Source organism: Mycetomoellerius zeteki, unplaced genomic scaffold (assembly GCF_001594055.1).
Source record: "Mycetomoellerius zeteki isolate Tzet28-1 unplaced genomic scaffold, Tzet1.0 scaffold155, whole genome shotgun sequence".
Classification (NCBI taxonomy): Eukaryota; Metazoa; Arthropoda; class Insecta; order Hymenoptera; family Formicidae; genus Mycetomoellerius; species Mycetomoellerius zeteki.
Genome location: NW_017256500.1, coordinates 3,214,663 through 3,240,635, shown reverse-complemented (window position 1 = coordinate 3,240,635; position 25,973 = coordinate 3,214,663). Strand labels below are relative to the sequence as shown.

The 25,973-nt window shown below is 34.0% G+C and overlaps 2 protein-coding genes across 10 annotated transcripts in view; both read left to right on the top strand.

Moving 5' to 3' along the window:
- The window catches only part of LOC108720695 (isovaleryl-CoA dehydrogenase, mitochondrial), a 5,166-nt gene extending 951 nt beyond the window's left edge, over positions 1-4,215 (top strand). Inside the window, exons 2-8 of the mRNA XM_018444827.1 lie at positions 1,171-1,260; positions 1,398-1,619; positions 2,064-2,391; positions 2,619-2,712; positions 3,057-3,147; positions 3,224-3,392; positions 3,537-4,215. Of these exons, the coding sequence (XP_018300329.1) occupies positions 1,171-1,260; positions 1,398-1,619; positions 2,064-2,391; positions 2,619-2,712; positions 3,057-3,147; positions 3,224-3,392; positions 3,537-3,670 (1,128 nt within the window). The 3' untranslated portion in view covers positions 3,671-4,215. The remainder of the gene's footprint in view (positions 1-1,170; positions 1,261-1,397; positions 1,620-2,063; positions 2,392-2,618; positions 2,713-3,056; positions 3,148-3,223; positions 3,393-3,536) is intronic.
- Positions 4,216-4,663: 448 nt separating this feature from the next.
- Zasp66 (PDZ_signaling and DUF4749 domain-containing protein Zasp66) lies at positions 4,664-25,418 on the top strand. Of its 9 annotated transcripts, XM_018444916.1 has the most exons (10): positions 6,933-7,211; positions 8,750-8,997; positions 9,740-9,911; positions 19,286-19,441; positions 19,571-19,621; positions 20,703-20,791; positions 23,165-23,303; positions 23,748-23,780; positions 24,888-24,967; positions 25,221-25,302. In XM_018444916.1, the coding sequence occupies exons 1-9, from the start codon at positions 7,098-7,100 to the stop codon at positions 24,948-24,950; spliced, it is 1,065 nt and encodes a 354-aa protein (XP_018300418.1). In that variant the 5' UTR covers positions 6,933-7,097; the 3' UTR covers positions 24,951-24,967; positions 25,221-25,302. The 9 variants fall into 9 exon arrangements, with proteins under 9 accessions (XP_018300420.1, XP_018300422.1, XP_018300425.1 ...); XM_018444918.1 differs by lacking the exons at positions 6,933-7,211; positions 24,888-24,967 and adding an exon at positions 4,664-5,142 and having other exon boundaries at positions 25,221-25,418; XM_018444915.1 differs by lacking the exon at positions 24,888-24,967 and having other exon boundaries at positions 6,934-7,211; positions 25,221-25,418.
- Positions 25,419-25,973: the final 555 nt, after the last annotated feature.

Sequence of the window (25,973 nt, the reverse complement as noted above, 5' to 3'; positions counted from 1 at the left end):
CTATTGTAGACCCTGCATAAGTTAACGGTTACGGCCATTATAAATCAGGTTTTAAGCGCACGGTGTAAACGTAGCCATGCATTTAGTACTACACCGCTCACTGAGTTCTCACATCTGATTGGCATATTCCATTAGAACTAAAAATATAGACCAAACAGATATAAGAGCTCTCTGAGCGCTCAGTAAGCAGTTGTAGTACTGAATGCACCCAATTATTCGGGAAAAAAATGTTTCAGATGTAATTATATATTATATAAAATTATATATAATTATATAAAAACTGACATACTTTATATACAATTATATATAAAATATGTCCTTATATATGTATAACATTTTTTTCCGGGTATTGCAAGATTGGGTAGTATATATAACTATAATTAATTAGTTAAAAGTTAAATAATACAATTAAAAAGTTAATGATTTTTTTACTTATTTCAGTTAATTTTAAATGAATTAAAATACTTCGTGTAATATGGTTCAATTAATATAAATTAATAATAAAAGTGTTGAGAGAAGGGCTACGAAGAACTAAACAATAATACAAATAGCGTTTCGAGCCCGATCAGATCATTCTCATGTTAATACAAAGTGATAAGTATATATATATATATATATAATTTAAAATATAAAACAGTTTAAAACTAATATAAATAAAAAGATAAAAAAAATACATGCACAGACTTCTAATAGATGTAAACTGGTCATTAGATCGCATTCTGTCGTTATCAAGCTGATAAACGTTCAAAATGATGTAACGCGTGTCATTATGTTTTATATTTTAAATTATGTAATAGTACTTATCACTTTGTATTAACATTATGTATGTACTTATCACTTTGCATTAACATTGAGAATGACCCGATCAGGTTTGAAATGTTGTTTGTATTATTTGTTTAGGTTTTTTTTATTAATTATATTATATCTTTAATTTAAATGAATTAACTTTTAACTTCAACTAGTTATGTTGTAAAATACATTAAATTTAAACACGCGTAGGATTAAAAGGCTATATTATTAATTTTAATAACTTATTACATTTTTTTTTAAGTTAAAGATCGATGTTTAGCATCTATTTTCAAAATATTAGGAATTCAATAAAAATTTTACAGAATGTTCTATTATTACGTCCGAGTAGCAATATTTGTAACAATTGTCATCCTTTTTTAGCTTCGTTCGCTCGTTTTCAATTTTGCACAAAAGGAGCTAGCGCCTAAAGCCGCCGAAATCGACAAGAAAAATAATTTCGATGAATTGAGGGTAAGTGTTTCTTTTATGCACTGATTTTAAGGGAAAGAAATATAAATAAACAGCAAACGTAATGAATTAATTAAATTTTATCTTCCGTGACGTCCTAATCAACGATTCAATTTAAAAAAAATAATACGATCGCGCAGACGTTTTGGAAAAAATTGGGTAAACTGGGCCTGTTAGGTCCGACGGTGAAACCAGAATATGGAGGCACAGGCAGCACATATCTCGATCATGTCATTGTCATGGAAGAAATTAGTAGAGCATCCGCCGCTATCGGTCTCAGCTATGGTGCACATTCAAATCTCTGTGTCAATCAAATTCACAGAAATGGCACGGAGGAACAAAAGCAAAAATATTTACCTAAGGTAACTCACCCCAAACAATGTATTTTTAGAGAATCTTATATGAGGAGAAAACATATACATAAAATACATACAAATTAATTTCGAATGTTAAAGTATATCTACAATTGTACATATAAGTCATAAAGGGTTTTTTTTAATTCGTTTCGACATACACCTTTAAATGTCCTTAGAAAGTTTTATATGAAAAAGTTACATATGTAATATTTTAGTGTAATAAATATCTTAGTGGAATAAATATCTTTTTTGGTGAATAAATTGTAAAAAAATAGATTGAATATTTACAATTATACAAATTATAAATAGAAGGATTTTCTTTTTCATGGAAATTAAGAAGCACCTTTGATATCTTCATAGGATTAATATCATGATAGGATTAACTCATGTCGCTCGCGCAATTATTGATAATATAAATAAACTATTCTTGTTATATGAGAAATTTTACAGCTATGCAGCGGCGAACACATCGGCGCGTTGGCGATGTCGGAACTGAGTGCCGGATCCGACGTTGTCTCCATGAAATTGCGAGCCGAAAGAAAGGGGGATTACTATGTCCTCAACGGCAACAAATTCTGGATCACCAATGCTCCGGACGCGGATACGCTAGTCGTCTACGCGAGGACGGATCCGAACGTGGACAAGCCGCAGCATGGCATCACCGCTTTCATCATCGAACGTGACACAGAAGGTTTCAGCACGGGGCAGAAGCTGGACAAGCTTGGCATGCGCGGCTCGAACACGAGCGAACTGATTTTCGAGGATTGCAAAGTGCCGGGTAAGTCCGGCGCTCGAATGAGAAACGCGGAAAAGATATAGAGATTTGTTACAATAAAATTAATATGTTCAAATAGAATAGAGTAAGAACTGTAAGATATTGTTTCTCAACATTTTAAGTTTATCCCGAAATTTATTGACTCATTGAAATTGATCATTATCCTTTCGTTTTTCAAAAATGGTCTTTATGTAAAAATTTCTCTAAGAAAATTGTAAATTTCATTACAGCTACAAACGTTTTAGGAGAAATTAACAAAGGTATTTATGTACTCTTTAGTGGACTGGATTTAGAACGATTAATACTATCTGGCGGGCCCCTGGGGTAAGTTCTTAAAAAAACAATGAGTGTATAACACAAAATTTAGCTTGATTAGTTTTTAGTATTTCTGTATTTGGATTTTGCGCGCTAAAAGCAGCTTCATTAAAACATTGGATGCATTTTTTATGATCAATGAAATAAAAATTATACTTTTTGAAAGTTTATATAATAAATAGCGTGTTATATGTTTACATTTTGGTGTGTATTATATAGAATGACAGATTTAAACACTTTAGTATTAAATATCTATTTTTATCAGATTATTAATAAGAAATTATTTAAGTTTTATTCACAAACGAGCGTTTATATTATTTGACTTTGCGATTTGAAACGTAAATAAATTCTAGGCTATTGCAAGCTTGTTGCGACGTTGCCTTTGAATATGCTCATACAAGAAAACAATTTGGCCAGTATCTTGCGAAATTTCAGTTGATACAGGTAAAACAAGAATTACCTTGCCGTTTAAAATTTTTTTACGATCTTCCATTGATATCATCTAATCATATCGTTTTAGGCGAAGATAGCGGACATGTATACAGCTCTGAGCGCGAGCAGAAGCTACTTGTACTCTGTCGCCAGGTCCTGTGACGCCGGTTATGTAAATCGCAAAAATTGCGCCGCGGTGTTGCTCTTTTCCGCCGAGAATGCAATGAAAGCGGCATCAGATGCTGTACAGATACTCGGTAAATCTTTTTAAAAAAAAATGAACAGTAATAAATTATATATCAGAAGAAAACGTAGAGGATATAAGAACTTGGTGGAGAAAGTAGATATTTAGCAATGTTTAATGAGAATGACAGTCGCGCTTTTTAAAAATTTTTTTATAGGTGGCAATGGCTATATCAATGATTACGTGACAGGGAGATTGCTGCGAGACGCGAAACTTTACGAGATCGGCGCGGGTACCAGTGAAATACGACGTATAGTCATCAGCCGAGCAATCACCGAGGAATATCTATGAAATAAGTCGTAATCTCGATTTGATGACTGTATGGGAAGAATGATTTTATTGAAATATCTAAAAACTTGGATGCAAGTCTGAAAATAATTTGTTAGACAATACTTTTGAGGCTTTCACGGGTGTTTTCTTCAGAGGTACCAAAGGGTTTGCGGATTATCGCCGTGTCGTGATCCATTGCTAATGCCAACGTTTCATGAATCTTGCCGTTCACTTCATCAAGGTGAGGAGCGGACTAATACTAAGTTGCTCCTCCGAAGGGTTCTCTTTATATAAAGTTTATATACTTCCTCTTTATATACTCCCTTTATATAAGATAAATTTTGTTAGACTATCGAAATATTTACGTAAGAAGCATGATAATTGATAAGCAATGCCGCAAAAAATTTTGACATTCTAACAACAGTTTGAACGTTCTATGCAATTTAGACAAAATCATTTTCAGATCTAATTTAGCTAAATTTTTAGATACTTCAAAACCTATGAACAATCAAGCACGACAAACGCGTAACATGTAAGTTCGTAAATTTGAATTGCTGACTGGCAAAGACAACTATCATAATATCATATTATAATTGCTATCGTATTTCAATAGTTGATGAATTATTCATGCAATTATTCGTTCATTCATACACATTACTAATATATATTTTTTATAATCTTTATATTTTTTTATAGAATGTGGTTTTTGTTATGGTAATGTTATTTTTGTAAGATTTTAAATCTTTATTGTGTTTAGCAGAAGAGTATGCAAGATATTTTATACACTTTTTTTTAAGTTCATCCGCAATACGTAATTAAATGACATACATAAATGAATATGATTGAAGTTTGGAGCATTCGTGGAGCGAAAATTAAATGTAAGCCCACACTGAAATAACAGACAATTGACGATCACACATATATACATATGACCGAAAATTTCGAACGTATTCCAGACGTTTTAAATGAAGATTGCGGTCTTGCAAGAGCGCCGAATTATTAAGAAATTGTCTGTTATTTCAGTGTGAGCTTACATTTAATTTTCGCTCCACGAACGCTCCAAACTTCAGTCACATTTAAATGATGATTCATTATCGTCGACTGCTAATGTTGGACATATCGCATATTGGCGATATGCATTAATGATTCTATAAATTAAGGTAAAGTGAGTCACTAGAGCGATTGACTAACCTTTCGCGCTATAGGTTGCTAATTTAAGTCGTACAAACACGCGTTCTTTCTCCCTCTATCTCATTATTTCACTCTCTTTCTTTCTCTCTCGTCTCTGGTTCTCTAGTCTCCGTTAATTACAGTGCAGCCAAACTAATTGCTTCGAAACGGCCTGCATAGGGGAGAAGTTTCTCGCCGTCCGTGAACGTATTCGCACGGCGGAAGAAGTGTGTGTCTTACCTAGACGGGGGGAAAACGCGACTAGAATCAAATTTTCGAGGATGGCTCTCAAATTCTCCATAGGCCACTTTTACGAAACCTATGTAAGTACGAAGAGTACGCAACCCGGAAGAAATCCTTTCGATTTTCTTCCTAATTTATACTCCAATCATCTGACTACCGAAATTATCGATTTCTGATGGATTTTTCTGATGATTTTTTTAAAGAAGTCTAGATAACAATCATGTAATCCCTTTTTCTAGAGCGAAAATGTGAGAAGTGAAAAATTTCTCCATTATCTTTAAAGAAAATTTACAGTTTCCACGCCTTAAGAAAAAAATTACATGATTGCTACTTTAGATTCGTTTTTCGTTTTGCGGAAAATCTAACAAATCGTAGGCTTACTGAAGTTACATTAAAGTAAATATAATTTATCGATTTATCGATTAAATAAGTGGCTTAAAATGATGATAGCAATTAAAAAAACATTTGATAATAGAAATAAAGCGACAATTTGAACTTTGAAAATATGAATAAAATATCCGAATATCTAATTTTCTGTTAATTATACAAATAGTTAATTGTATCTTCTTGTGTGGAATAAATTACAAATGAATAATCTTTTCTGAAACTCGACATCAAATTTGCGAATAAAGAAGCTGTCGTGTAGATATATAGCGCAACAAAATGCATTTCATTTGTCAGCTTCCATCGTAGATACCAAGCTGTATATAAAACTGTCCCACTTACAATAGTTTGCTTATGAAACATGTGTCGAACACGTTTCGAACTGAGTCAATAAAGTTGCGTTATGCATGAAAGTTACTATAGAAATTATTTCGATATTTTTGTCCCGACCATTCCTCTTCCTCGATATTCGTCATATTTATCGTATATCGTGTACATAAAATTTTACTGCTTTACAATCTTTACATTATGCAACACACTAATAATTTTTGTAAATTATTATAATAAATAATTTCGCATAATGTTGCAAAATCAAAGCTACATTTAATCCTATATATCTCTTTAATACTGAAGAAGTTTTTTTTTGAAAGAATTAATGTCCAGAATTATTAGACTCTAATAGTATTACATTTTAGACTCATGTAGGTATCTTCAATTTAAATTTTAGCTTGTTTCACTTGTTGATTTTACCATTTAATTATCTCATTTTTAATAAATTGAATTGCCATGTTAAATTAACTGAACTGACTTAAAAGAGCCATCAAAAGAAATTATGATTGTTTTAATTATTATTATATAAAAAACGATATTAAGAAAAATAATGGTTATTAGAAATTCTTTTCCAACCACGCATTTTGATGTTGCTGAAGTATAACTTTGTAGTTATTTAAGATCATTTTTTTCTTTAGTGGTCAACGAATTTGTTTAAAATTACGTAAAAATTCAAATAACAAGAAATAAGTTTTTCAGTTGTAGAATTCTCTCGTCTTTATAGTATACCTATCATCTTCAAGGATTTCTCGTGATAGTTGATATTTATTCTTTGCTGATAGTTCATGATTTTCTCTCTCAAGGCGAGACTGCAAAACATTTATGCACGTACGCACGCATACATATAGCAAATACCAAAGAAACGAGTGCGGGTCGGACCATCAGAACAATACGCCAACTCGAAATGGGGCCAGAATAGCGAAGAAAGAAACAGAGAGACTAGAGGCGGTGTTAGAATTGAGCAACTAAAGTTCTCTCTTTCTCTCCTTCTCTCTATCTTTCTGGCTTTCCGCTCAGGGCTCTGTCAAAGTCGGCATATAGTCGGCAAGTGCTACAGCTGCAGCTGCTATCTCAGTAGCGAAGCAGAGAGCGATCACGATCTGGGAGATCCATCGCTCGCGACTGTTCGCGGGAGGTCTTCCCTTCTTCTGAGAGAGTCGGCTCTTTTTTCTTCTTGAAACTTACTCCCTTTTTTATCTCTTTTTGCCTCTCTCTCGTCGTTTTGCCCACGTAGTGCATCTCGCGATTGATTAAGTGCTTGTGTCGTGGCTATTTGTTGTGTTATTGTTGGTGGTGGTGCTGACTGAACCGAGTCTAGAGAATGACGAGAAGGCACACATTGATTGTGAAACTTAAGAGATCCAGCACCGGTAGGCCATGGGGCATAAGGATCGCCGGAGGCGCAGATCTGGGCACGCCGATTGTTGTCACCCGCGTGAGTCTGCTTCTTCTTCTCGTCTTAATTTTTGCCCGATCTTCTCACACATTTTTAATTAATTTTTGAATTTTTTAAATTGTTTTACAATTCTCCTGACGAGGTTTCAAATTAATTGCTTCGATGTTAAACCTAAATTTGTTCTACAATTTTATGGTCTTTAAAAGAAAGGATGACATATAAACAATAATAAAAATATGATAAATGTAAAGAAGATAAATATAATGAAAAATAGAAATAATGAATTTTTTAATGTTTCAAGTAGAAACAATAAAAATAATTGAATTTTGAGGCAAGTTAATTAATTAATTAATTAATTAACATTCAAGGAACTATAAATAAACAAAATTATATATATATAAAATAAGTTATATGTAAAAAATTATAATTTTACATGGTGTTTATGATTTACTTGTTATAATATCCTTTAATGATATATAAAGTCCTAAGTCAGGTTTATGCTTCTAATTGTAAAAGCTAGTAATCAATGAGTCCTCGAATATGCGTTTCGTAAAGAAAGTATACAAATCTCTTTCTTTACGGCATTTGATAATGGATTTTCTTATCTCCGGGCAATGATTTTTATCCGATTTCTCTCATTATGGAGATTTCGTTATGGTGTCCGCTTACTTGGCTTCGATGCGATTTCGCACTGGCGAACGCCGCGGTGGAACAATAGAGGTGGACGTAACGCAATCCCTGTGAACATTTGAAATGGAGAAGTCTGCCAAGGAATTCTCAAATTAACGATTCGATCTAGCGCCCGTTGACATTGATACACGATACGGCGCATTGCATCCCGGAGCTTACGCCTAAACATCGCGGTCCAACGAGATAACAAAAGCGCCTTTTTGTTAAAAAAAATATTCTTAATTCTCTACTTTCGTCTTACTTGTTTCTATTTTTATTTCACAATAAACTAACAGATAATTCGAATATTATTTATTACCAAATACTTCTGTGTTTTGCCTCATAATATTTCGTAATTTATCTCATTCTATATAACATTTCGTTAATCTTTCTTTTACGAGCATTTTTTATACATTAATTTTTTTAAATTTTTGAGAACGTATCTGCCATCAAATTTAATGACAAATAATACCAAGATAATATTAGATATTCTTTCATTTTGATTGTCACTTTTTAAAAATTGTTTAGACAATATCTTACAATTCCAAAAGAAATAAGTGAACTGTTAACCTTGCTAGTTTATTTAAATTTGTTATACAATTATAATCATTTACATCAATATTAAAAAGCTCAAAAAAAAAAATAAAAAATAAATTTTCATAGAAAAAGGATTTTTTTTATCTAGGAAAAGATTTTTAAATAAAATATTAGTAAAAAATAAATTACATTTTGGGTCAAATAGATCCAAACAGACCAACAGAATTAAAAAATAGATTTTTACTTTTTGTCACATTTTAGATGTTTGATATATATTATTTTTAATTATTTCTTGAAAATAATAATCGAAAAGTGTTAGCACAATGACAATAATTATTGCTAACAATGTCGGGTCGATGATCTGCTTGCAGTCGGAGAACGAGGCGCTTCAGAAGGGTGACATGATCAAGAAAATTGACGATTACGACGCGCGTGATGTGAGGCATGTAGACGCACAGAATCTCCTCCAAAACTCCGAAACCATAAAGCTAGTTATCGAAAGGTCTGAGCCGTCGAGAGTATCATCACGTACAACCACCGACACTATCATCACCATGTCACCACCACCACCCACGATTTTCAGGCCGATCGTTGGCAACGGGGCTGCGGCCACTAGTCTGTCAGAATGCAATATTATTTCTATTATACGCGTTTTTTTTTCACAATACTGCCACAGCAATGACACCGCGTTGCCGCCGCAATGTCGCAGCACGCTACTGATTAATTCGCCTTCTCAATTAATCAGTTTCTCTCTTCGCACAAAGCACGACTGACATTTTTGGCCGCTGCTTTGAAACTTCTACCACTTACTTTTGCACCTCGGCGATCGTCTTTAACCGATAAAGGACTTCAATTTGCGTTTGAAAAATGTTTAGTCGAAACGGTTCTTTTGGTGTACAAAAATATTAAATAGACGTTTATTAAACATATTTTGAACATAACTGTGTTACTTGAGTTCTCTTGAACACGCAAAGCTGATTTTTTCCGAGTTACAGTTAAGAATCATTTTTATCCGGTTAATTCTGTACAAATACATTCTATTTTAATGTTCATCCTGCACGATCGGAGTCTCTGATTCTCTTTCTTCTTCGCAAAATCGTAGTTAATCGGCCTATTTTTAATTTGTAAAAGCTCATACAGCACAAAAAGTTACAATAACAATGCTGCAACATTGCAGTAATATTGCATGTTGCAGCAATATTGCAGCGTTATTACAACGACATTGTTGCACATTCTGTGCTGTATGGGAGGTGATGATCGTCGAGAACCCGCCACGAAGCTGCTTGTGTTCTGCCGCTGCTGCGACACAAATGCGCGATCTGCTATATCATATTAATGTCTTTTGCATTTCTTTCACGCAGATACAAACAGCCGAAAGAGTACCCGCAAGAATTACCGAAGAGTCCAGTACGGCCGCCTTCGGTCGAGGAGTACAGGTCAACGCCAACTCCGGAATTTACCCTTCGTAGTTCGATCATTATGCCACGTGAACACCTCGACGAGATTCGCGAGGAAAAAATTCATTTGTCGCAGGTATTTTAAATTATTTTTTACGAACTATTATTTTTGTCTAACAAAAAGACTTAAATAAAAAGACTTCATATATAAAAAGATTAAATTAAAAATACTTAAATATAAAGACTAAATAATTGAAAATAATTAAATATATAAATAAGTTGTACTAGAAATAAGAAAAATAAATTACGTCGAAATTCTCAATTTAATCTTACAAAGAATTGGTTTGTAAAATAAATTTTCCTTTGTTAGAAATAAACCTTCTTTAAATCGATAAAAGCGTTTTTGCGTTTTTAAGTAAAATCTTGATTAAAACGTGTTTAAAGCCAGTCGGTCTTGCTTAACTACTGTTGGATTTGTTTGAATCCAGCGATAAAATCGGTACAATGGTTCTTGAAAACAATTCTAAGGAATCTGGAGCGAAAGTGCGTTTAGTCTTTGAAAATCAAACTTTCGAGCACGTGTCGGCAATACAAATTCGCTGGAGAGTTCATTGATCCGCGCGAAGGAACAGTCGGTTTTATTTTAGTGTATAAATCAAGATCCAATATCGTATTTACTTCTTTCCCGGATTAAAATAGCTTACATTAATAAAACAGCAAGGCCACATCGTTGAAAAATATCTGTCTTCCGCCAATCTTAATATTAATATAATCTTAATGCGTTAATCTTAATATAATCTAAACAGCAAGGGAAGTACATACATAAATAATAAGACGTACTTAAAATGTATTTTAGAACATAAGACATAACAATATTTAAAAAAAAGAAAGTTTTATTACATTGAAAGCTTAAATTAAAATTTATTATTTAATCATAACTGAAGAAAAAAAGAAATGTGCGTTGTTATGTAGAATTATCGATATCGGCAGGAGATAGGAATCGGCAAAACGTAATTGATTGCTTCGTGCGAAATTATGCAAGCGAAAGCTAAAAGGAGATACGAAATCCATCTCGTCGTAACTCCTTGCTTATCACATAAATGTCTTTTTTATTTATTTTCTAAGAGTTCTCGGGGATTTTCTCTGAAACGAACTGCTGAAACATCGCGAAAATTGTATAAATCAACAGGATTGCTCTTACATCTGAAAATGTCTTTCTTCATCTTTTCTTGAATAATTGTTTGAAAAGCACGAAGATATCAGAAGAGCTCTACAGGATTCATTAAGGGGATCCTAAAGCCGTCTGTATTATCGACTAAATCATATAATTTTTGTATAACAAATACTTTTTTTCTTTTTCACAGATTTAAAAATCCTTTTCTAGGATTAAAGTACACGCATTAATACGTGTTTGTGAGGTGGAGTTTATGCCGAGAGCAACCAAAAATTTCGAAATTGATATATCTTTTACCATTTCTTAGTGTAACATGGCGTTTCAAGTTATCAAGTCGTGACAACATTTGCTTGGTACGAAAGTTTTGCAACTTGTACTTACGAAATAATAATCCACAAACACATAATTTGCACGAACAAATAACGTCGAGTTCTTAGAATTAGGCTTAGACGCTTTATCGCGACGAATTTGTTATACGAAAATTGACACGAACGTGCGACTGAATGTATCATAGATTGCGTGAGATATTGGTGTGGTAGTATATAATATAAAGACATGTCGATGCGCTGGAAAAACAGCAACATCTAGTGACTTTGTCGGAGTTCGAGCTTCGCTTTAGGATCCCCTTAAAGAGAGGAAACGAAAGAATCGTAACCCAAACGTTCGATCTGCTCGTAATACGAAATTCTGTTTGAGGAAGACTTGGAAAAACAGATTGAAGTACATCGTAAAATAAGTATATAGACACGGCTGTGGCAGAGGCACGCGAATCACTGTAATAAGAGGCGTACTCCGAACTCTGGTTTCTCAAGTCAGTATGATCGTGGCGTCTGGCAAGCTTGAGCTCGTTCCGAAATACCCTTCTGTATTTTGAAATCCAATAACTCATTGCCGGATCACGCTTCGGGTATAGTGTGACAGGATATTTGTTGCGTTTAATCTGTCTCCCACTCATTTCGAAACGGTATGTTTCAGGTGACGAAATTTTGGCCCGTCGTTAGAATTATCGTGGTAATCAATAATATAATCGGTGACATTGAGTGATATATGACGGCCTTCATAAAAATTTTGCAAAAGAGATCTCGTAAACGGCGGTTTCCCTAAAACTGATTCAATTAATCACGTAAATGTGTGATCAATTCGACTAACTTTTAGAGGCAGGGAAAAAGTCGCGGACTGTGAGGTTTTGGGAAAATGTTACAATTTTGCGATTTTAACGACAACGGAGGAATGATTTGCGATATCGTGATTTCACGTCCAGATGTCTCTCGTCGTTTAACGAAACGTTTTAACAGATTTTGCGAGAACGATACCGACGAGGAAGAGAGAGAGATAGAGATAGAAAGAGAGAAAAAGAGAAGCGCGTCATCACGTTTATTACGGCGACATCGCGTATATCGCGGTACCAGGGTGCACCGTGTATCGCTGTGAAGCGATGGAGGTGCCTTTATTCGTGGGAAGTCCGAAGTGTGAATATATTTTTGTTGGCCCGCCACGATGCCGGAAAGTCCGTCGCCACCAGTAGAGCCGGTTGCCACACGCTATAAATATCGCTTTTGCATCGAAACCACCTCTGCCTGTCCCGATCTGATACGTTTCGCAGATTCAGGATTTTCGCCTTCCACATTCTCCGCACGGTGGATTTCATTTTTCTTTTGCGACCCCAAATAATAGAGCGTATAAAGAAGCAAATCTTTCCTTGATATATTAAAAATATTTAAATTGAAAATAACGTACACGAAATTTTTTTTAATAATACGCTAATGACATTAGACATCTTTGATTATGAAAAAAATGCGATATCTAAAGCATTTTGTATATGACATTTAATAAATAGATGGGATAAATGAAAGATTTATCGAGATCACATTTTGGCAATCGAAATTTACACTCTCTCGTTAATCTTATCGCAGAATTTCGTTGCCAAAGAAAACGGTTATCTTCTTCGATCATTCTGAGGCGATAATTATATAGCTTGTAAGAAATTTTAGAAGCTAAGAATACGAATAAAAATATTAGTTATAAATATTTTATTTAAAAAGGAAATCTAAGGAATTTTGGAGGTACTTAAAAAATACATTTAAAAAAAGAAGGTACACATATCAGCTAAAAGGTTCACTCTAAAATCTTTGGAGTGAAAGCTAACTCTAAAGAGTGAAATCTCACTCTTAAAAATTGATAATTGAGCTACTTTTTTTCAATGCTGGTTCAATTATTATTTTGTATTAAATTTCATTTTGTATTAAATTTCAAAAATTTTAAAGCGTTGCAACATTTTTTTTATGGATTTCGGAATTTAGCCTTTTTCGTAAAGCGGTTGAACGTAAATGGTTAGATCTATAAATAAAAACTAATCGCTCGGTGAGCAGGTTGCATTTTGAAATCCCTCGAAAAACAACCTTGCAGAAGGTTGCAATTTTAACTTGGAAAAGTTGCGATCTTTTAATTGATAAAAAAGTGTGTACATTAAAAAAAATCTTCCCCAAAGAGAATGTATAACAAGAAAATTAATGAAATTATCTTAACCATTGGAATTATCAATTGGAGCTAATTGAAGGATAATTAACAAAAATGTACCTTTGATCTAAAAACCTGACTGTATCTACTCCTATTTCTTAAAATCAGATGATAATCCGATTACGGTCGCTGCGTCTGAGATTACCGAAGAACGAATCGACTCGTGACGTTTTTCCGGTGTCAAGAGCTTTTTGAAAGCGAACGAGTTTCAAGAGAGGTCTCCGGAGAGAAAAAGAGAGAAAGAGAGAGAGAGAGAGAGAGAGGAGTCGCGTGGAAAAGGCCAGAGTTAGTGCCGCCCGCGCTCGCGTCGAGCCAGTAGTGCTTAAGCGCGAATAATCCCGCGATAGTCGCGAACGAGGGACGACGTGAGAACGAGGACGATTGCGAGAGCCGCGAAAGGGTTGCCGCGCGCGAAAGGGGTGACATAAGGTCGGTGGTTGCGAGGGAAGCTCTCTCCGCGGGACGCCTCTCGGACGGAGACGAGAAGATGCCCGCTTACACGACCGTCTATCGTTACAACATCGAGCATCATCCGAAGGAGGAGGAAGCGGCTGTTTACTGGGTACGAAAGAGATGAGAAGTTTCATCGGTTTCGCTTAGACTCATTAAAGGAGGAAGAATCACATCGGGCACGAGCAAAAACGCGAGACGTTTCTTTCCTTTGCCCTTGAACGTGCACCTTCCTCGTAGCCAAGATGTGCTTGCGGATCTCGCGCGCGAGTGACGAGCTACATTGTCGAAAAAGCATCGCGAAGACGCCCGAAAAATACGTTAACGTAAAAGTTTTGTTCTTATTTTTTCCAAAATTCTTTTCTAGAATTCTTTTCTAATTCAAACGAATATTTTTAGATTAGAGATAGCGCAAGTCACGTGCGTTTTATTGTGAAATCTGTATTCTTGCGATGCCAGATTTGTTCTCTCTTGATAGAGATATCTCTTAGAATTTTTCTTATTTAACATCCAATTATTTTAAGCCTTTTTTAATTGATTAAATAATTATTCACATTATAGGTGAAACTATATACATATAGGAAAATTATTTATTTAGTTATTTAATTGATTATACGAATAAGATTCAATAAATGTAAATTAAAAGTATATGTTTATATATAAGTAGATTTATTTATTACTTATAAATTACGTTCTTTTTAACACTAAGTGATTTTCTCTCATTCAAAACGATTTTCTCTTCTTATTTGAACTCTGCATTGTACCTGTTAGAACATTATCACCTCCTTCTATAAAATTCGTTGTTTTTTTTGTCTGGATGATATTTATGCGTGGTTATGTCCACGACAAAATATAACGATCCTAAAGCTCGAGCTTAACAACGTCGCTGGACCACTCTAAAAATATTAAAATTCTGCAATAATGCAAGTTTTAGCTCCACGCGTCGATATCGAATATAACGACACAAGCAATAAGTTCGTCAGACGATCTAGATTTCGCGTTGTTCAACCTTGACACAGTACACGTATCCGCAGAACAATTCTGCCATTCGCAATGGAACTTGATTAATTTCGCCTACCCCGCCCTCGAGAAGGGTACACCGATTTCGGAGTTAATCGGAGCCACCAAGATGAAAGGCAGACTTGCGCGGGCGTTAATAACACGCTATGCAATAAAACGCACGTAGGCATCGCCATTACGGATGCCGTTCATCGGTATCGTGTTCTATTTTCGTGAACGGGATCTGGGTTACTCACGAACACGTAGGAGAAGTCGTTATACAAAGACACACCCACGGTCTGCGTTTTTCGAACTTACCTTCCGTTCGAAAAATCGAGAGATTTTTCAAGAAGCAGCGTTTTTATTGCGATTAATTAACTTATCAACGGGTTTCAGAATCATTTTTAAAATTTTATTGCATTTATACCATTTTTTAAATTTTATTCCCCGAATAATATTCGAATAGAAATGTATGATTATTTTTACACGCATGAAGCGATAATTTATTCTGTACCATGATACAAAAATTTATTTGTAATTTATTATTTCTTTCTTATTGGAATGTAGGACACTTCAATGAAACGTTTAAACTTGATGAAAAAACTGAGAAATATAAAAAATAAAAATTAGTGTATCTTTATATACTAAATATGTTTAATTATTTTTATTATTTTAATCAATTTATTTATTCTTATTTTGGCAATATGATTTTTAAAATCAGAAAGCGATGTAATTATGGACGATTTTAACATTAACTATGTTTACGTCAGAAATGAAATAAATCGGAATTTACCCGTTATAAAATTAATTCAAATATTATTTCAATTATAATTTTGCATCTTCCAGTATGTATTAATGAAGTTGAAACATCTGTTCGTTAGCGTGCCTCTTGCCAACGTGCTCCAATCAGTTTCCAAAGAGTTCAAGTTTCATCTCGACGCCAAGCAATAAACACTTCGTGAAACAGCTGTTTTGCTCCGTCTGAATTTAGTTCGAAAGACCTTTTACAAAACGACGCATAAGCGTGCGCACCTCCCGCAAATCTTCTAAAAAAAGAAAAAGATCATAGATTCGCAAAATAAAAATTTCGTTGATTAATTAAATCAATCAACCGAATTTTAAACAACTCGATTTTTAAACGATCATTATATACTTTACCACTTTTAGGAGACAATCAGTCTCTCTTCTTTAAATATTAAACTTCACACAAATAAAAATTCATTATTTTATTTTTCAAATTTAAAGGAATAGAATTAAGTAATGAATTTAATATTAAGTAATACAATTTCTCGCGTTAAATTGATTAATGATTTTAGATCTTAGAAGTTTGAAAAGCAAAAATTTTTGTAACATTATTGGATAGGATAGGTTTCATCAAGATTTATCTAACAAATACTTCCATCCATTTCAAATATTGTACATCGAGATATTTGTCATTAATCGCAAAATAGAAGTGGAACGCCCTCTTGGGCTTTATACAGCTTTGCATTCAACTTATTCCTTCCTTCTTAATCATCGTGCGACCTTGCCAACGTTCCCCGTCCAAGAACGAAACGAGCGAAACGCTTCCTGGTGAAAAAGTCACGGGTGGAAAGAAGCGAACAAGAGAGGTGCGAGAGGATAGGCGGTTTTTGTGGCTCAGGGTGCGCGTTATTTTTGCCGGCCGGGGGCCTTCATCTATTTCGAGAATCACGGCTCACCCTCTAACATAATGGAACATTTCTGACCCATTTATAATGGAATCATCGTAATCGTGCGATTTCATGTCGTGAAACTTGCGCGCGAACTTGCAACCGCGACCGCGATTCTAAAATTGTGCAACGTTTCAACGTGCACCTTGGCTACGTTCAGCGGAAAAAGCACAGCTTTGTTTTCTCTAAAATTTTTTAATACTACTAGCCCTGCCCTTATTGGATTTAAATGTATAAATCAATCATGTTAAAAATCTTACAACAGTGCAAAGCTGCTTTTTCTGCTAAACGCAGCAAATACTTTTGAACAATAGCTGCATAATTCAACTGTACTGAAAAGCTCGAACACTTTATAAATTATATCGGAAATTTTGTATTTTTATATATATTGGAATATATTTATTATTTAATCTATTAGTCGCAATATTTGTTAAATTTCTTTATTATTATCTTCAATTGTCCAAGTGACGACCAATTTTTAATTAGTTATATATTGTAAAGATAATAATATTTTTTATAATTTTATTTCTTATTATATTTTTATATCTTTGACTAACGCAGGTTGAATACAATATCACAATAAAATTATAATGATATTATAGGACGTCACTTGATGTTAAAAAACAAAAGAAACTTATAAGTAACAAATAAGGTGTATAAGTAACAAAAGATGATGTTCTTATGATACTATTATGATCTTTTTTTCTGTGTTCTACTTAAAAAGAGATTGATCTGAAAAGTTACAAAAGTCAAAATGCGAGAAAAATTTTATTATTAGATAAAGATACATGATATTAACACATCTGTGATATTTTTTCATTGTATTCTGCAGCTTAAGATGTAATAATTTCAAAACTGACGAAAACGTTGCTGATGAATTGCTCGTAAATCTCAAGTCGCTCTTCAAAAGCGATTAAACGTGATCTTTACCTGGAAAGTAAAATGAGAAATTGCTTTCTGAGAAAATATCACGGAAAGTTTTATTTACGACTGTCTCCAAAGGTCGAGATAATAATGTCTGGCATTTCCAAATTTTCATTCTGGCTTGTGACTACTCGAGAATATCCGCGACAGAATATTACGTGAGAGAATTCGTCTAAGATCTTACCTCGCGTTTGTTTTTATGGATGTTTCGGCAACTCGTGCTGTAAACATAGAAGATCCGCGTGGTGAATCGACGATGTACGATGCACCTGCAAATTTGCGTAATTTCGTAACATCGCGCAAAAACGACGGCACGTGACGGAACGACTCGTAACTTGGCAGGTCGAATTCGTTCATAATGCCACGAGGATGACCGTCGATTTGATATAATTTTCTCATTGTGAGCCAGCTCCTCGAAATTTTTGCTTCTTTAGAGATCATCGTCAAATGATATCACTTCCGGTTCGCAACGTCATTAGCCAGAAATATTTGACCTATTAAAGTATTATTTATACCACGAAAATATAGGAAATATAGAATATCTATAATAGAGTTATATTTATTTAATATTTAATTTAAGAAGTCAAATATTCATTGTTTCTCTTCTTAAATGATTTAAAATAGAACAATTTAGAAACAAAAGAAGTAGGTATTCGCAAAAGAAAGATTTTATCTGTCACAAATGTGATGTTATCTGGTCGTTAATTATTTTAAGACATCTTTTAAAGAGATATAAAATCGCGACCAATAATTGGTACTTTTTTAACTTGCACTTCACCTCGTTAATGTTATGAAATGGGATCACTGTCAAATTAAGCTGTGATATCATCATCATTATTTATTTTTGTCGTTGCTCGGAATTATGCGGCGTAAGAAGCGTCAGGAATTAATGAACCATCTTTCGATCACCATGGCCTCTATTGCGGTTTATTTTAGTAATCTCGTTAGTTAATTGGCACCGCTTCGACAAGATATTATTTCATCTGCCCTATTAACCATTACTTGCATAGTTACCATCATTATCGTTAATATCAGTTTACGACAGCCAGATATTAATTCTATAATTTATTATACAATAAGATGTTGCATATCAATAAATAATACATTATATGAATAATATTATTATATTCATGGGCGTATCTAGAGAGATTTGGGAGGTTGAAAGTTTCCCGAAAATTTTTATTTCTTCATTCTTAATTGTAAAAAAATACAACTTTACTTTTGATTCTGAATGATTTCTTTGTTGTCACACAAAATATTTTTTTTCTCTCGTTAGGATCATGTAAATAATTTCTGAAACTTCTGTTAGTCAGAGCTTTAACAGAGTGTCTGACGTATAAGAAAATTTTTGCAAGGTTTGTGAGTCGAAAAACAGAATGTACATTCATCGTCAGATATTATATTATATACATACATATTATATGAGAACTTCATTTACAACTACGCATTTCGTTTTTAATAACAGTATGTTATCTATATTTTCTTCAGAAAAAAAAATAAAAATTATATAGTTTACAAAATCTAATATTTGTCCTATTCAGAAACAGGAATAAAAAGGAGACATTCGAAGCTCTAAAATATCTAAGAAAAACAATTTATTAATACAATGTTGTTTATGTGACAACAGAATTGATAATCTTTTCCACTCCAAAAAATTCTTGATACGCTTATGAATAATTATATATATATATATATATATAATAGTAAAATATAATATACCGATGCCGATAGAGTTACAATTGTGAAATCTTTCAGCCCTACCGTACGACTCCTCTGGTCTTACCAGGTGCCAAGGTCAAGAAGGATGCCCCTCTCGGTGAATGCTACCTGCGGCATCATCCGAATCCGATGATCAGGGCAGCACCCCATCATTACGAGCCGGCTCATCCTGAAGTTGCTATGAAGCACAAGGTAAATCGACGTTATAAAATCATCCGAATTCAATTCTGCGACGTACTTGCGAATAAGTTCTACTTTTTTGGAGACGCATTTGTCAAGTCAGGATTTAAATTGTATTTTATTTGCACGTCGTCTGAGCAGGTGGCAGAAACAGTACTTCAGCGTGTCGTGGGACCGAATGAAGTTCCAAAGGTTTGGATCACTTCCGTTGTTTACTTTCGTAAGCCGCTTCTGCTTCGAGAAACGCTTACGCTTTCTGGACGACCGATATACATATCTGCAAGAAACTTGAGTTTCGTTTGACGAGATATCCCCGCTGTTATGATAATTTTCACTAATAACTAATAATAATTATAATCGCGATATTAACGCGATTATTACAGGATTAATACAGGATGTCCTCTGGATCCATTTGTAACTAGAGAATCCGAAAAATAATACCAACGTATCGATTACATTGTGAATCGATACAGCTTGTATCAACTCCTATTTATGATTAAAATTAATTGAATTGAATTATTTTAATAATTAAATCCAATTTAATTTACACGATGTGATATAAATTAACTCGATTACCAAAAATTCGTATTTTAAATAACATTAATTTACCGGTAAAGGTATTGCTTTGATTATTGTCACTAACGTGTTTCGAAACAGGAAAATGAAGGTACAAGATGTAACGAAACCATGAATAATGACGATTATAATTACATTATGAGATTATTTTGTAATGGCAGTGCTTTGTAGAATAATAAACATCGTGAGTCAAACCCGTTTGTTAATACTGTGAATTTCTGACATAATGGAAACTTGGCATTAGTCAAATATTCGTTCTGTCCACAGTGCCAGCAGACTAGAGTTATGTTTATTTTTTTACAGCGCTATATTATCATAACGTAATATCGTAGTCACAAGCGACACGACTCGAAGACAAATCGCAACAACAATACGCAACATCTTTAGTGAACATTCTCTGTCTAGTAAACATTCATATTAATAACGCGTTAATATATATAGATTCCGCTTATATTATACAAAAGTTTAAAAACGTCCATGTGACGGTACCCAGCATTATTTTTCAAATGTTTTGTGTCTTCCAGATAAAAGTTAAAATAAAAAAAAACGAAAATAATTTCTTTTGCGCTTCTGCTTATAAAACTGTGTAATTTTTGGTCGTATTGTTTTAAACCACGAGAGCTATTTCGAGTTCTATGCGATATATACCGCAAATTCTGTGTTACATCGATCGTAAACGTAAATTCTGTCTTTCTAGATTGTCCACAAGCAATTCAACTCGCCGATCGGACTTTATTCGGATCAAAACATCGCAGACACTATCAAGTGCCAAGCGTCCGCCGTACCGTAAGTAGTCAATCTATTCACGCGAGTGTCCACTAAGTTCTCTCTTAACTATTCTTTAACCACTGAACATATTTAGCATATATACATATGTATAATCGCTAATGCCGTGATGCTTGCAGCAGTCACAGATTAATACAATTAATATAAAATTGGCTTCATCGCTGAATGCCACTCACACTCGCATAAATTGCTATCATATAATAAAAATCGTGTGCGAGAAAGTTTAATTGTCACGTGAATTGAAATTAACAGGTTAATTCGCACGGTTGATAATCGCAGTGGAAGACAATAATGTGAAAGATAATTGGAGTGAATTCAAAGAAATCGACACGAATTTATTCTGGGAAATAAAATGAATTTTTATTGATCTGTATTAATCCACTTATTTTGTATAGGCATGTTTTTTAATTAAACGTCCATGAAGCGTTAATGATTTACGCCAAAATAATTTTCTGAGACTTGTTTTTAGAAAATAACGGAACGCGAATGAGAAAAAAAATTATCCTTTTCGGAAGACGATGTTTCTATGAAGGCTGTAATTCGGGAAAAGAAATTGTCAATTGGAGAAATATAAATCGAGTTTACTCGGAGGACGCACGATCGTCGATCGTTAAATGAGAAGGGATATCGGCTCCTTCTCTCTTTTTTCCTGTACGGCTCTATCAGATCCTTCTGATGATTGATTACTTACGTAGCGGTTTGTTTGTTTTCCAGCATTTTCATAGACTTTTCCTTCCTGAAACAGAAACAGGAAATACAGGAGCAAGCGAGAATCTTGAAAGAGCAGGCGAAGGCCGCCGCCTCGAAGAATGTGTGGCCGCAATTCAATAAACCAAATTAAAAATTGTCGAGAGACGTTCGAGACGTTTTCCGATGCTTCTCGTACGTCGGAACTACGACGGCAGAGTTTCCCGGTTTTCACGTGAATCATTGGGCACGTTCTCTTAAAATAGAAAATTATCCATTTGTCTGTCGATACTGTTAAATTAACAAAATTTTGTAATACAGTCTAATGAGAAAAATTTTTAAATAACGGATACGAAAAATTGAGATTACTGAAAATATCGAGAAATAATTATCACAAGTCAACAGAAATATTTTGGGTATTCATTCAATTAACGATTTGATTATTCGCGATGCTGTCATTAAAATCTCACAATTGAATTATTTATCTCAAACGCAGAAAATCTTTCCGACTGTTATCAATATTTTAATTAAATCTGAGTAATTAATTTAAACGATTAATTTAATTGTCGATAGAATTTAATACAGTGAACGTGGCCACTGAGTATGCGAGTTCCTCAAAATGATTGTGCGATTATTATTTCGGGTCAGTTTGCCGTTTATATTACACATATAGTAGAAATTGTAGATATATATGAATTATTTTAAAAAAATTGTAAATTTCTTAAGGTCTCCGCGAGTCCGTGCAACAAAAGCTTTTCCTTTAGCAGTAAATTCTTGCATGTAGCAGAGTAGTGAATAATCAATAATGTGAATATAGTAGTTGAGAATATGTGAGAAAATCTACTAACTTCGTCGTTTCCTTAACGAGTGTACGTATATGCTTGTATCGTAGATACCGTGCACGAATAATTCGAGACGACTTTTGAAAATTGCGCCATTGGAAATCTATTTTTGCTGCTTCTATTTTTTTGAGATGACGAGCACCGCAGAGAATTTAATGGGAATAAAAATAATCTGAAAATTATATTTGCAAGAATATATTAATTAATAATAAGAGTATAAGTAAAAATATTAAGAGCATCTTTTGTAAGACATTTTCCCCTCATTTTTTTCGTCGCGCGCGCGATTAGTATATGATTTAATTTATTTGTTCTGTTTTTTTTTTTTATCGATAAGAGATTATCATCGTAGGATTAAAACAGAATTTTGATGGTGAGAAATAAAATTACGAACAGATTTTGTTTTAAATTAAAGACATTGGAAAGTGTTTTGAAAAGCTGCTAGTGTTTTCAGATCTTATTTTCGTATAACAAGGGATTATTTTTGCATCTACTATTTTTCGAATATTTTTTTTCCAAAGATGAAAGGCGCAATTTTTGAAGTGTCCGACGAACGCGTTCTTCTTGATCGGGCATGCACGCAGAGTTTGCACGATGAGGAATGACCGCTCTTTCTCGATTGAACTCGGCTGAAGGACGCGTCTGAAAGTCGCTCTCGAACAAACTAAAGCAAACATAAGTATAAAATGTGCAAGCGCAAATTGGCAAATTGTAACCCCGGCCGCTGCTAACCGATCTGGATAGAAAACACAAAACAAAAAGAAAAGAGAAAGATAAAAGTCACACGTGAGAGAGAACAAAAGAGAAATTAAAAGTCATCCCCTGTGTACACATGCGGTACGTGCAGCCTGAAGAAACCAGTCAAGTACGATCCCAGCAAGAGCGAGGCGTACAAGGCCCTGCAAGAGGAGGAATTCGGGGATCAGGTGCAGGAAGTCAGACAGCCGGCTCGCACCGGTGTCTTCACGCCGCAGAAATCGAATAGGGTACATAAATTTTTTCTTCTCGGTTCCATTCAATTTTTTCGAGGACGATTTTTTCGTCTTGATTCAATAAATTCTTCTCTTTCCACTGGTAAAAAAATTTTTCATAATATCTCGTAATATTTTTAAGAATTTTTTATATTTTAAATTTAGAAATTAAATATTTGAAGATTTCTGAAAAATACCTTGGGATTTTGTTTTCTTCAGAAATTATTACATTCACATACATATATAAAGAATTTTAGGAAAATGTAGACTTCCTCGGTATTTCTGAAAAATGTTCCAATTCATATAACGTAAAAACTCAGAAATTTTGTAAAAAGTTATAAAATTATACACAGAAATTCTGAACAAATCTGAAATTTATATAGAAATTATGAAAAATTATATGAAGAATTTGAAGAAAAATTTAAGATACTGCGTTTAATGATACTATTTGTTGTACAGATGTACCAGGCTCCGCCGAAGAGTCCCGCATATGTAAGTATCCGCATTATTCTCGATCAGATTCACGATCGATTTTGCGGGGCGCACAGTAGAAAATATTTTGCCGGGCTGAGATTACGCGGGAATGCATCTCTCACTCGCATGTCGCCGCATGGATTCTGTGCAAGAATTTCAGAGCTGTCGCCGCAGCTGCGTAGACTACTATATTCTCGACGCGAATTTGAGGATCTTCACATCTCGCGCGAAATCGGTCGGCCGCATTGCTCACCTCACAGATCTATAGAGAAGCGTTGAATTGTTGAAAAAAATGTTTAACGATTTCGACAAGGGAAATATTTTGACAATATTTCTTTCGTCATTAAAATAGTAAGATAATAATTTTTCACGTTACTCAATTACCGCGTCACTTTTTACTTGTTCGCCATTTATTTATCGAAAAGATTTATCGATCACTGGCTCGGCACCGCATACTCTATAAGTTACCCAACGCAGCCGGACGATAAAACGGCATCGGATTATATAAGCGACTTGGCACGAGACGCTATTTCTCCTGTACTTCTTTCTTTTGCGTCTACTGAAACACCGTGCCAAGTCATCTCTCGGTAATAATCGTCCGCCGCATCTCACCGACGGAATATTGCGTGGAGGATTTGACACTTCCTCCTTTAAGGATGTATTATACGCATTTTTTAACAAAACAAAAAAATTATATTTTTCTTTATCGCATTTTAAAGCAATAAAAAATATTTAGAGACGATTTAAAACTTGGATCAAAAATTATTTCAAAATAAGTAGACATGTTTTTAAAAAATAATTAAGATAAAATATGAGAAAATTTTCATTTAAACTAAAAAATTGCTAAATATTGACCTTATTCAATTGTTTCATATGTCTAATAATATAACATTCATTTTTAAGTCTTTATACAAAAAATATAAATACTATAAATTTGCAATTTGTCATTTTTTGCAGAGACTATACGTTTAACACATCCTTAAATTTGCAGACATATTCAAATCATTCGATTGTTTAACGACGATTACCTCATGTTAATACATCTAACATACATTATCGTCACTAACGTTAACCATCACAGTCAAAGACGCCACCGATCTAATCTTCGGCATCTGTTTCGTTAAGGGTGGATCATATAGACGTCCTTTCCCCCTCCCTTTCGTTAAGGACTTTATCAACGACTATTAAAATTTTCGCAGAAACTTGTACGTGCATTTTCTGATACTTTTACATTAAATGTTCGCCTGCTTTCGCGTAGAGAAATTAATTCATAGGATAAATGCGCTCTCACTGCAAAATACTATGTTTTTTATATAATGCGCATTAATTCACTACGAATATATGCATGCCGCTTTGCGAGATAGAAAATACGCTGTACAAATTAAAACATAGCTCATTTGTGGAGCACCTTTATAATTTGGAGACGTGGAGAGCGGTTGCGAATAATCTAATTTTCAGATGACCGTGCTCGATGATGACGGCGAGAAGATCCATCAGAGCAACAGCTTCAAGAGGATTATGTACAGTGTGCTGGGGCAGACCGAATTTTAAGCCGAACTGACGCTATAAATTTATTACATTGTTTATTTATATATTATAAATAAATCTATATATTTTATTTATTGTACTACGCAGAATAAAACGAGTGTCGAGCGTGTCCAGCTTAGGCAATTAAATTACGTCATTGCACCAGCGAAGATTTAGGAGCGCGAATTTGACGAATTCTAGGTCTCTTCTTTTTTCACCTCAAATTCTGAATTGGTGTACACTGATGCAATAAGTTAGAGTGAGACAGGTATAGTTTGTTTCACTCTAACTTATTGCACTATTTCAGAAATCTTCGGAAAAGAACAGACCTACTTGACATTCATTGCTTGCCCGATGAAACACAGTGCCGTGTATCTCTTAAGCGTAATAATAGTTACTTTAATACGCGTCGTTAGTAGTACGTGGCTTGCAACATTGCATTCTACTCGAGATTAATATTTTTCGCTGGCTTGCACCAAAATAGCTTACTCCTTTCTTTCCACATATCTCGATGTATCTATTTTTTGACACTCTATTTACACACTATATTATACTTTTAACATCACGCATAAAATGAAAAATTAATTTTCACAAAATAAGTTGAGTTTTTTATCCTCCTTTCCTCTCTAAAATTTCAATTTACGGAATTTTTCTTCTTGCGAGATTTGAGTACTTTTAGATAGG